Source organism: Carcharodon carcharias, chromosome 9, assembly GCF_017639515.1.
Source record: "Carcharodon carcharias isolate sCarCar2 chromosome 9, sCarCar2.pri, whole genome shotgun sequence".
Lineage (NCBI taxonomy): Eukaryota > Metazoa > Chordata > Chondrichthyes > Lamniformes > Lamnidae > Carcharodon > Carcharodon carcharias.
Window position 1 is genome coordinate 149,796,522 of NC_054475.1, and position 12,632 is coordinate 149,809,153.

General features: G+C 41.0%; 1 protein-coding gene across 2 annotated transcripts in view; it reads left to right on the forward strand.

The window, feature by feature from the left end:
- The window catches only part of atg4a (autophagy related 4A, cysteine peptidase), a 53,087-nt gene extending 49,796 nt beyond the window's left edge, over positions 1-3,291 (forward strand). For both annotated transcript variants that reach the window (XM_041194709.1, XM_041194710.1), the window contains exons 12-13: positions 762-873; positions 1,731-3,291. In XM_041194709.1, the coding sequence (XP_041050643.1) occupies positions 762-873; positions 1,731-1,795 (177 nt within the window). In that variant the 3' untranslated portion in view covers positions 1,796-3,291. The remainder of the gene's footprint in view (positions 1-761; positions 874-1,730) is intronic.
- The last annotated feature ends 9,341 nt before the right edge of the window (positions 3,292-12,632 follow it).

Below are 12,632 nucleotides of genomic sequence, written 5' to 3' on the forward strand. Positions count from 1 at the left end.
CATTTTTAGATGTTATTAGGATGTGGCCTAAATAAACTTTCTCCCCTCTGTTCATCCTAAGATTGTGTATCATTTCTTTTCTCTGAAGTCTGCCCAAAAAATGACAACAGTTTTTCCTGCATGATGATTAAGATGTTGATTTAATTTAGCATTGAAATTCATGTTAAATTTGAGATCAGTACTCTTTCAGATTTGTTTCTCATTTTCTAAATTATTTTACTTTTTTAAAAGAACTCTGAGGAAGTTTGTAACATTTAAGGGACCACAGAATTCTTGGTCACCGATGGGCACAATTCATTTATCCAGAAATATGACACACACTCATGGAAAATGGAAATTTTTTTGGCTCTCTGCCCAAACTACAAGGGAAAAACTTTCGAAAATGAAGGTCTGATCTTTGAGAAAGGATCCTCTTTAGGAGTGAGCCATGGGCCATTTTTAGATTAATGTCATAAGCACTGGTATCTGTGAGGACTGGTTTTGCATCAACATGATTTTGTGTCATACCTGGACAGTTTTATATTGTGAATGCTTATCCATGAGGACCTAGGTTTAGACTACCCCAGACTCATTTCATTGCTCTTACAGCTAACAATGAGGGAAGATTTTCATCCAGATCAGTCTGGGATGGACTGGAACCCTGATCTCAGAGATGAAATGGGTATACAACAATATACTTGCCCGTTATAAAAATAGTTTACAGTGTAACATTAAAATGGTGTTGAGCTTATGTCTAATGACGTGAATGTGCCAAACGATAGGAAATTCTGAAAACGCGAAGCTTCCGGATGTTTGAATTGGTTGAGAAGCATCCTGCACACTGGCCTCCTTTTATACCTGCAACCAAACCTGAAGTGCAGACCACAGGAGCAGGTAAGATTCACGCTGAGACATTATTCATTGTTTACCCCTGTAATAACCCCATTTGTTCTTCATGCCAACCTCCCCAGTTTCACCCTACAACAACACTGCATTCACATCCTACCTTGCATCTTGTCTGGCACACCTATCATCCTGTCCTCACTGGCTCATTGTCTTCTCCCCAAAAAGATTATCAAGGTTCTTGTCTTTAAATTCCTCCAGGACTTAACTCCACACGAGCTCAGCCCTCTTCTTCAGAATATACACAGTACTCTTCCAATCCTGGCCTGCAACATTATTTCCACTCCACCAAAGCTGTCAGAACTCACTCCTTGAACATCTTTGCCTTGCTATCCTCTCTTCCTCCAAAGCCTCCCCAAAGTTTATTTATTTCCCCTTCTCTTATCTCTCCTGAACTTTCCTCTACTTTCTGCTCTGCCCACCGTTCATCATAGTTATCCAAAAGGTCCTCTATAACTGTAAGTTGGTTTTGTTACTGTGTTCCTTTCATACTGGTATATTTTTAAAAAAAGATAATGAATTGTTTTTATTTTGCACCAAAAAAATTAGAACGTAAAAAAAGTTAGGGATGAGAAAGGTTTGATTTAAGGGTTAATTAAAGCTCATTCCTCTAGTACATCAAGATTCCCATCATATCTAGTTGTATACTGAATAATCCTAATGATTTTGCCTGTTATCTTTCTTGTACTCTATTCATTATTTTAAATCAAAATGTTTTTCTTTATCTGTTCTAAAGTTTGCTTTTCAATAATGTCATTCCTCTCTTAGTATACCATGAAGTGATAATCTGGGTTTTGCTTTATACCGTTAATAATGTTTATTTTGTCTTTGTTTTCTTTGACCCACAGAGTTTGTTGAACCAGCAGACAAACTGTTTGAGTCAGAGGAAGAATTTGAAATCCTTAATGTCTAAAGCATCTAGTTGGACATTCACACATTGCTGTTGAATGACTACAGCAGACTGTTGACTGTTTTTTATCATTCAAGCAGCCTTTTTAACAAGACAAGTGCCTGATTTCATTAGGACAGAAGAAACTTTACAGCACGCTTGAAAATAATGAAATAACTCCCACTTAATGAGCAAGTTGCTTCCAAGTAGTTTACTCACAACCTCATGTACTTAACTTTCTTTTGAACAAAACAGGAAAGGCAGAAAGCTTCTAAAGAATGGATCCTCTTCATTTTTGGGAATCCAAAGGAGCAAGTGTTATTTAGAAAAATATTCTTGAAAGGAGTTGGTGATATAGGGCAGGAGAACATTGAGAGAAAATGACTGGATTTTAGCTGAACAGGATCTTTGATGCACAAGGATGATAGCATTATGCTTACTGTATGCTTGTGACTGTTAATTATCACATGGAGCGTCTGGAGCCCATCTCTTGGACAAATGAGGATCTTCCCTATTTATCTGTTCTTTATCTGCCAGAACTCGGGGATGCCTGTCTCGAATTGTTATTCGAGGAGTCTTTCATTAATGCCGCATTCCCACTTCAAGTCTTCTGATTTTTTTTTTTTGGAGGGTGAAATATCTAATGAGAAATAATTCCATTAGTCTTTTTCAACATGCATGGGTCTATTCCACTTTTGGTCAAATCTGTACTGATCCTGCAATTCCGATATATTTATAGCATCTTACCCATGATCTGTTTTTGTACACTCCATTATTGTGTATTAATGTGACTGCCCCAAAATAATCCAAATTTTAGCGTAAGCCGCATCTGTGCAGTGATTGTATATTGGAGTATCCTATAACATTTTAATACTTTTTAAATTCCCAAAAAGTTTCCTTTTGATTATTTGAACTTATTTGAAATTTAGAAAAACCCAGTACCAGTCCTGTACAGTACAAAAATGCTTGTTTTTATTTTAATGATGCATGTACAAAGCATGGGTCATATAGGAGCTATATGCCAGCTTGGAAATATATAGGAAATATATAGCCATTTTAAAAAATGTACCCCATGTAGCTTTTCAAATATTAGATATCAGTACCAGCTTCTTCCATGTCAGCACAGCCCGCCCTGTGCCGAGATATCAGCTCCATTTTTAAGATGGGCATGTAGCTTAATTAGTATGTGCAAACAAGAGATGGCACTGCAATGTCCTTGGGCTTTATAATACCCCAGGCATCCAAATATTCAGCAGTTAACCAGTATGTACTACACACTATTTGTGATGGGCATCTTTGGCTGTTCTGAGTGGGAAGGGACTGATCTCGTTTAAACGATGCTGGATGCAGAATACTACACATTAAATAACCTCAAAATAATCTCTGCGTTTAGCTTCTGAAATATTTTTAAGTCCTGTCAGTGTTACTGAGAAAAGTCTGAAAGGGTGGTGTACCTGCTAATAATTTTTTAATAAACATTTAGCTCAGGAAAACTAAAATAAATTAGCTTGAAATTGTAATAGAATGTTTTCTTTTTCTTACGAGTGTGTCGTCAAGATGCAAAGGCAATGAGGAGCATTAAAAAAAAAACCTGCTGGCAGGGCTGCAGGTATTGATATAAATTTTTAACTTCTAAATGTCAATAATGACGTTACCTGGGGTATTATCATTGGTATTTGGACGATTATCATCATGCATGAAAAAGAAACAATTTATTTAACAAGTATTACAGACTCACATATGGATTGTAAATGCAAGCTTTAGTGCCCTGTGTGGAGAGAATTTTTACATACCAATAGAGGGAAGTCTCAGAAAACGAATAATTTCAAATCAATATTAAGCAAAATAATACTAATTGTAAAAAAAAAAATTGAAAATTCACGGTCTAACTTGAGTACTCAGGTATTGTACCTATTTTTGTATAACTTACGGTTCTTATAGGGCAGAAGGAAGCATTTCGGCCCATTGTGTCTACACCGGCTCTCCCCTTTAACTTGTGTAAATAAACGTTTCTGCAATTAACAAAAGAGATCAGAGAGCTAGAGCTGGCAATCAAGCAATGTTTTCCCTGGGGTTCAGGTGTTTCGGTACTCTAGTGAATGTCTGGTCTCTTGAGATGGACAAGATAGAGGTTTTCAACTGCTTGCAGTTTCAGCTATAGATACGTAAAAGGGTCTGGATGATTGACGCTTTTATTGGCTTGTAGTAAAAAGGAGTTTTTTTAAGTGGAAAGTTTTCAATGAATGACTTTTTTTTAAAGGCTTTTTTTTTTTACACATCCTATTGTCACTATAGGGTTCATTAGTTTTATACAGTGTATAGTGGGGGAATGGACATGGAAGTGCCATAGCTTGGTATGAGGGGCCTTAGAGTGTGGGTGGATGCCCTTAGGCATCAGGGCCTGAGGGGCCCATTTATCCAGTGGTTTACTGGATAAATTATAGTACCGTGCCACAGAACAGGTAGGTCCTATGTTTGATCAGCATTTTCTGTTCAGTTATCAGCTGGATATGGGTAGCACTGCCACAATTGTCCTCAGTTCCCTTAGGGTATTGAAGGAAAAGTGGTATAGTGGTATTGTCACTGGACCAGCATTCCAGTGACCCAGGGTAATGCCCAGGGGACCCAGGTCCGAATCCCGCCACAGCAGATGGTGAAATTTGAATTTGATAAAAATTGATGACCACAAAATCATTGTTGATTGTCGTGAAGACCCACCTGGTTCATGAATGCCTTTTAGGGAAGGAAATCTGTCGTCCTTACCTGGTAAGGCCTACACGTGACTCCTGACCCACAGCAATCTGGTTGACTCTGAAATGCCCCCGGAACAAGGGCAGTTAGGGATGAGCAATAAATGTTGGCCTAGCTAGTGATTTCCACATCCCATGGGCGAATAAAAACGAAACATTCCCACTTCTGGGAATCACATCCAGTGATCTGGGGTGAGTGAGTGCCCGCCTTGCTGAGTGTTTGTTTTTATTTCACATTCCCAGCATCTGCAGTATTTTTACCGCTGCGTTGAGCCAAGGCTCGGTGAGACTTAGATTGTAATATGGCACCCCCACCCCCCCCCATCCCCACCCACCCCCCACCCACCCCCACCCACCCCCAAACCCCCTATTCCAAGTGTGAACAGGGATATTGCTGAAGATTAACCAGCTAAAACAATGCAGCTTACTAACACAGTAATCGTAAGTCACCTGCTTGCCCTACTTTTAAGGTGCTGGTTTGCAGGACGATTTGGAGCTCTGTGGGAAGCATTCTGGTCCTCAGTAACAGGCCCAACTAATCATCCAATCTGAATCATTGATGACCAACAATATTCTACATCGATTACTGTCAACCCCTTTAACTCGCTCCAGAAAATGGAAGTAAACCCAACACTCTGTGATATAGCTTATTCAAGGCAGATGGAGATGATAACAGAGGAAGAGGGAGAGCTTTAAATATATGGAATAAACTTGAAATCAGGTAAGTTGAATGAAAGGAAAGGGACAGCCAAAACTGTATAATCAGTACCTGGAAGTAACAAGGAGCCTAGTTAACAATGAACACCAGCTACAGACTTCCACAGCAAGTGAAGGAAGACAGTAGCACCTGACCTGACAAGATTAGAAAGATGGATATAGATAATTTATAATAATGGATGACTTCAACCAACTCAACTTAAATTGTGAATGCACAGATACGGCCAGAAAACCCAAAGTAGTAAATGGAGCAGAAGATTGATTCATAACACAATGGCCCAAATTTGCCGAGAACGTACTGGTGTTAGTCAACCTTGGGACACATCAGTTTGGTCCCTGCAAGAAAGCACAATTGTATCTGCAATTCAGAAGTAATAAGACCCATGGAGACATTTGATCACAATATATTGAAATTTGGTCCTGACACTTAATGGGGAAATTATTGCCCCAACACCTTAAATGCCTTTCAGCACTTTATCAATGTCATCTTCTGCAAACGAGAGAATAATCTGTGATTGACTAGGTAAAAGTTGCCAGATTAAACTTAGAACATAAAGCTTTGTGTCCCTTGATTCATTCGTTAGCCTTGTTCTTTGTCTATCCTTTTTATTAAAAGCCATAAGTAACTGAATAATAAGCACTGATCCTCACAAAGTACCATATTCTTCACATAACATTGAAAGAATGTAGGGTTCATAATTTATGGACAGCATTTTCCCTGAAGCTGTTCCTATTTTTGTTGTAAGTGTGGAAGCCAGCCAAGTAACACCAGCTCTGAAGAAATTACTAGCCAATAATTCTTCCTTGTGGGCCATTTTTCCATCAAGAGATCTTATCCCTCAAATATCATTGTAAGTACAGAATGGACCTCTCCAAAATTCCCTTTTGCCACCAAACCTGAACAGTAGTGTCTAAATCAACAACAACAACTTAGTAACACCTTTATTGTAATGGAATGTCCCAAGGTACTTCATAGGAGCATTACAAAACAAAGTATGCCACATAAGGAACCATTTGATCAGATGATCAAAAGCTTGGTCAAAGAGGTAGGTTTTAAGGAGTGTCTTAAAGGAGGGAAGAGAGGTAGAGGTGTAGGAAGGGAATTTCAGAGCTTGGGGCCTAGGCAGCTGAAGGCATAGCTAATAATGGTGGAGCGATTATAATTGGGAATGTACAAGAGGCCAGAATTAGAGAAGCACAGAAATCTCAGAGGGTTGTGGGGCTGGAGGAGATTATAGAAATAGGGAAGGTCAAGACCATGGAAGGATTTTAAAACAAGGATGAGAATTTTAAAGTCAAGGCATTGCTTGACTGGGAACCGACACAGGTCAGTGAGCACACAAATTATAAAATGGACTTTGCTGTGAGGTAAGATACAGACACCAGAGTTTTGAATGACCTCAAGCTTACAGAGGGTACAATGTGGAAAACCAGCCAGGAATACATTTGAATAGGTGAGTGCAACAGCAACAAAGGCATGAATGAGGGTTTCAGCAGCAGATGAGCTGAGACAGGTGCAAATGGGCAGTGCAATGGAGGTGGAACTAGGCGGTCTTCTTGATGGCATAAATATGAGGTAGGAAGCTCATCACTGGATCAAGTGTGACACCAAGATTGAGTGCCATGGAAGGGAACTTGCAGATAGTGGTGTTCCCATGTGTCTGTTGCCCTTGTCTTACTAGGAGGTAGAGGTGCTGGGTTTGGAAAGTTCAACACAAAATCATCACCTTGGCGAGGGCAGTTGGTTTTGATGAAGTGGACATCTGTTATTACTAATGCTGAACTTTACACGATGGTAATGTTTTAAAATGTCTCCTTTAGCTCAAAGTAAAATTGGGAATTCCAGAAGCACCCCCAACTCATGCCTATGTGGTCTGGTTGCCATGAGGGTGAAACACAAACAGAAACCTATTAAAATCAAGTGACAGTGTTCACACCTGTATACAGCATTCACAGAAACAGCTGCTTTGTGAGACACATGGATAGAGAGACAAAGCAATGACTGCTGTGTGGATAAATAAGGCAGCTACTACTCTGAAGGGCAGAGAAGGACTGTTTTGTATTAACAAACAAGCAAGATGCTCGTGAGATTTGGTTTTCTGTTCAAAAGGAAGGGGACAGAAAAGGCAGGACTTTTGGAGGTTTAACAAACAAAAGTCACAAAGGTGGGCCTTGGTGTAAGTTGGATCTTGAAAACTCAAATTGACTGGAATGACTGTTGAAGGACACTGGAAGTTTCGACCTAGCATGGCAGGGAGAAGCGAACCTGCTGGAGAGCCACGAGTAATTTTGGACTATTTCTTACAATGTTACACATCTGCCAGAAGTGCGGTGCACAACGAAAGCAGTTGTAAGGCGTGTCTCGATTGTGTTAGGTTGTTAATATGAAAGTGCCTTTTCTTTAGTGTGGCGTAATAGTTGCCTGCTAATTAATGTTTGATCTACGTTGATTTTAGTTTGCTACAGTAAAAGTCTTAAAATGTGAAACTTATCCTTCGGTTGTTTCTGTTGGTCTCTTGGGAAATTCATCTCTTTTTCGAAGTTATCGGCCTGTATGGGGATCATAACACTGTCAATAAATTATGGGAATACCTTTAATTTGTCCAAATATGGAGAACAAGCCTCAGTGTCCAAACAATGAAATCTGCCTCCTATTAAAGGACAAATCTGGACATGAAGGAGAGTTGTAGTTTTGAGGAACATGAACAATTTGAAGTAGGCATTTTGGGAGATGGTCTGAGAGAAAGATCAGATGTCCCGCCACATATAGATGAAGCTGAGCAACCACCAAAGTTGATCAAACAGTTCTAACTCCATAAATGCTAATGGTATTTGAGAAATGTAATCTCACATGAATTGAATAGCTGAAAGTGAGACTAAAAGTTAATGCAACACTTAGTTGAGATTCCATTCCAGAACAATGGGAGGCTGGAAATGCAAGATTTCCCTAATTTTTCACACCATGGTTTATGAAATAAATACTTGCCAACTGAGTAAAAGGAAAGGGAGAGGTTGCCACAAATCCAATCGCACTTGGTTTCATTCCCTCATACAGCATATATTCAAAAATAATTTCAGCAGGTAATGGTTTTCTATTTATCACTATACCATTAATTTAAGTCTTTTTAACTGTAGCCATATCAACTGCTACCAGTAAATAATTCTGAACCATGTTGGCCATTTCTTTCAACAGCTACACTACTAAATTTGAGGGATTTTTCATGACTCAGACGGGTAGATTTTAACTTTTGACTGATGTATTAGTAGAATATGTCAGCCGCCCAATTTTGTAGTGAATAGACAGGAGCTATTGAGATTGGGCCTAATCCCAAAAAAAATCCTAAAAAAAAAGAACCAGGCTCAAATGGGCATCTCAATGCAGCTTGCTGGGGGAGAATTTTCTCCAAGTCGCAGGGGTTGAACAGGAGTGGGCGTGGCTGGGCGCGTAGCCGATCACCGCCCACGATCGGCTGCACGCTGCCATTTACCCAGAAGTGCTGAGCGTTCCCTGTGCGAGCGGGGGCGGGGAGTAGGCTGTTGGGGCCTGCACTCTTTCACGCATATGAGCGAGAGTGCACAGAAATCTCCCTGAGGCACAGAGCTGCCTCAGGGAGATCGGTTTTATTTTAGAAAATTTTAGAAAAAAAAAATTTAAGACATGTCCCCTCATGTGACAGTGTCACATGAGCTGGGACATGTCAATGAATTTTATTATAAATTTTTATTAAACTTTAAAAACCTTTGTGAAACCTCATCCCGCCCATGGATGAGGTTTCATGATAAATGCAAAGGCCGCCTGGGTTCTTTGCCTGCCTGCCAACATTAAGGTTGGACAGGCAGCTCAGTTAATTAGTTTAATTACTACTTAAATGGCTTTAGTAGGTCTTTGACAGTTTGGCGAGCACGCAGCCAACTCCGGTGTGTGCCTGCCAAACTCAAGGTCTGAATGACGCACGGTGATGTCAGTATGCGCATCCGACGTCACCACGTGTCATTTTACATGTCAGAGTGAGTGGGCCCCGCCCCCGGTCGCCGACCTGAAGATTCTGCCCCCTGGATTCTGGCTGCTGCAAAATTAAGCAACCCTGGGAGCATCTGGCTGGCAGCAAAATAAGTCCTGGACTGGAGTTTCAAATTGTGGGGGGGGGGGGGGTCTGATCCCAGATTGGTAGCAGCCTATTGCAATTTTGACAACTTACTGCTGTGCTTTCTCCAACCAGTGAAACCTACCAGATACCCAATGGTGGCCTCAAAAGGCTGCAGAAGGAAAGTCTGGGCTCCAGCCACTTTGTCTCACACTCTCTAGCTGCTAACTGCACAGGTTCATAACTCCTGTAAAAAGGGATTGCAATTTATTTGTGCATCTTTGGATGCAAGTCTGTTTATGAGATTGTTGTATTTAAACTGAGTTGTATAATGTCTGCTGGGCATCCATCAGTTTTAAAGGGTAGTAGTGATTGCTCTCTACAGTTGAGTTGGTTTCTTTCCCTGGATTTTATTGGATGATTTTCTAGAATGCTGGGATGTTATCCCAAAGGTAGAAAGGTAAGTGTAAATATAAACTCCCAAGCAGAAAGCTGGGGAGTGCCACCCAATTTCACACACAAGAATATCCATGTGAATTAATGGAAGGTCATTGATGAAGCAGCTGAGACACTGCCTTGAATATCTTCTGCAGCAAATCCTGCTGCTGAGATGATTGATTTCCAGCAACCTCAACCATCTTCCTTTGTGCCAGATCTGATACCCGCCACTTGGAGAGTTTATTCCTTTGATCTCCATTGACATCAGTTTTAATAGGACTCGTTTTGCCACAAGCAGTTAAGTTCTTCCTTGAGGTCAAGAGCAGTCACTGTCACCTCACCTCTGGAATTCAACTCTAGTGCCATGTTTTGACCAAAGCTATTATGAGGTCTGGAGTCAAGTGGGGCTAATAGAATCTAAGCTGTACATCAGTGTGTACTATTTACATCGGATCCCAGAAGCAAAGAGTTGTGTAATATTGGACCACCAGTGGCATTACAATGGCCTGCAGGTAAGTAGGTCCAGGATTCGGGTCTGGGATCAGCTCGGGCCAGAACTGGACTGGGTTTTGGGTTGAGCTGATGACCAGATATCCTGGAATTGTGGAGAACCAGGGGTCACAGAGGAAATCAAAAGGATCACATCTAGGACTGGCAAAGGAATCTGGGAATCTAGGAGGAAGTTCTACATCAGATGTTGGGAGAGGAGGCTGAAAGGGTTTATTTAGAGGCTGGGGACAGCGGAGCTTTGGAGTAAGGGCTGGAAGCATGGCAAATCAGTGGTTAAAGCCTGGGGTGCTTGAGATTGGTGGTTGGTGCAAGGAGTGGGGAAATCGGCGGTCAGGGCTGAGAGATCAGGGGTCAGAGTTCAGAGATTAGGGGTTGGGGATGGGAGTATAATTCAGGGCTGGGTGATCATGATTTGAGGCAGGGAGATCAGGTAAGGACTGAGAGATCAGGAGTTGGGGCTGGAAGTGGGAGTGATTGGTGGTACAACGATAAAAGATCACGGTTGGATTCAGATGTGGATGAGATTCAGGGATGGGGACAGGAGTTTGGTGGCAAGATAGGATTGGATGAGATTGGGGAGAGGAACAAAAGATCAGAGATAAGGGATTGAAGCTGAGAATGGGGGAGATTAGAACTCAAGGCTGAGACACCTAAGGTTGGAACTGGGAGATCAGTGGTCCTGGATAGGAACAGGAGAGATCGGGAATAGGGATCTCAAAATTGGGGGTAAGGGATGGGAGCGGAGAGATTAGGAATTAATGCCAGGAAATCAAGGTCAGGAACCTGAGCAGGTGAGATTAGGAGTAAAAACAAAATGTGCTGAGAGCACTCAGCAGGTTAGGCAGCATCTGTGGAGAGAGAAACAGAGTTAACACTTCAGGTCCGGGATCTTGCATCAGAATTGTGAAATGTTAGAAATTTATATAGGGTGGGACAAGGCCAAAAGGAAGTTCTATGATAGGGTGAGCACAACTCATGATGGCACTGGCTGTCCCAGGAAAAAAACAATCAAGAGCAAGGATCTCAAACAGGCATGATGACCCTTATTTGCTTATGCAAGAGGCCTAACACCTGCATGAGGTGTGATAAACAGCGTATACTTTATTCCATGCCAGACAGTGCACCTATTCTGGCCTGAAATGTGCGTGCACTCCCTGTTCTACATTTTGGGTTCTTACAAAGCCCATCAGCATCTGGTGAACAGACACAGCATGACCAAATTTGGAAGTCCTTCACCTCCAAGTCACACACCAGCCTGACATGGACATTTATCATTGTTCCTTCATGGTCACTGGGTACCTTCTTAACAGCATAAGAGCATATGAAAATAACAGACAAGTGAAAACCACACCATCATGGCTCAATCATCATGGATAAACATTTCTTACCTTCTCACAACCCATGCCCCACTTCACACTGCAGCCGTACAATCACTTAAGACAGGCACAAAAACAGGGGGAAAAACAGGGATAATAGGGAAAAATTACCCTGTAAAATTTCTCTCTGACCCCCTCAGACAATCAAAATAAGTTTAGGGTATCACATGGACCAATTGTTACTTAACATCTATATGACACAATCTCTCCCCCAGTAAAGATCTGCTCCAGGTCCCTCACGAAGGTGTGCAGACAGTCAGCACCCACCACACCAGCTGGCAATAAATTCCAGAGGCACACAACTCATGGAAAAAGAACTGCCTAACATCCAGTCTATTCCTACTTTTACATAGTTTAAACTCATGTTGTCTAGCCTTTCCCAATTATTAAACTGGAACAATCTATCAAAAGAGATGCTATCCAGCCCTTCAATTGTTTTATAGACCTCTCACAGGTTGCCCACAGGTCTACACTACTCTAAGGTAAATAGATCAAGGTCGGGAAGCCTATCTGAGCAGATAATCTTCTTGATAATTATTTTTGTGGCTTTCTGGACCTTCTCCAAGGCCACTAAATCGCTAACCAAATTGTGGATGTACCTTCATCATAGGGGCCCCAGTGCTGAAGGGCAATAAATGTCTGCCTCGCCAATAACGTCCAAAACCTGGGAGTGAATTTTCAGAAATTTATCATCATCACTCCTGAAAGGCTAGTTTATCAACAAACAATTAAATCTTCCTTGCTAACATTCTGTGCTTTGACTCTGAAGATATATCATTGAACTGAGAGTTCAAGGAATTGAGAATTTACTTCTATTTAAATAAATGAGAGGAAATTTCATGGAGCAAAATTTATTAAGTGACAGATTTACTTTTGATTGAAGTTGCTTATGTTTTGGTTTGCAACCAAGAAATTATAGATGAAATGCCCTTTTAACAAAAAAATGTAATTATGCAAATATTTGCATAGATATGCAATTTCCTGT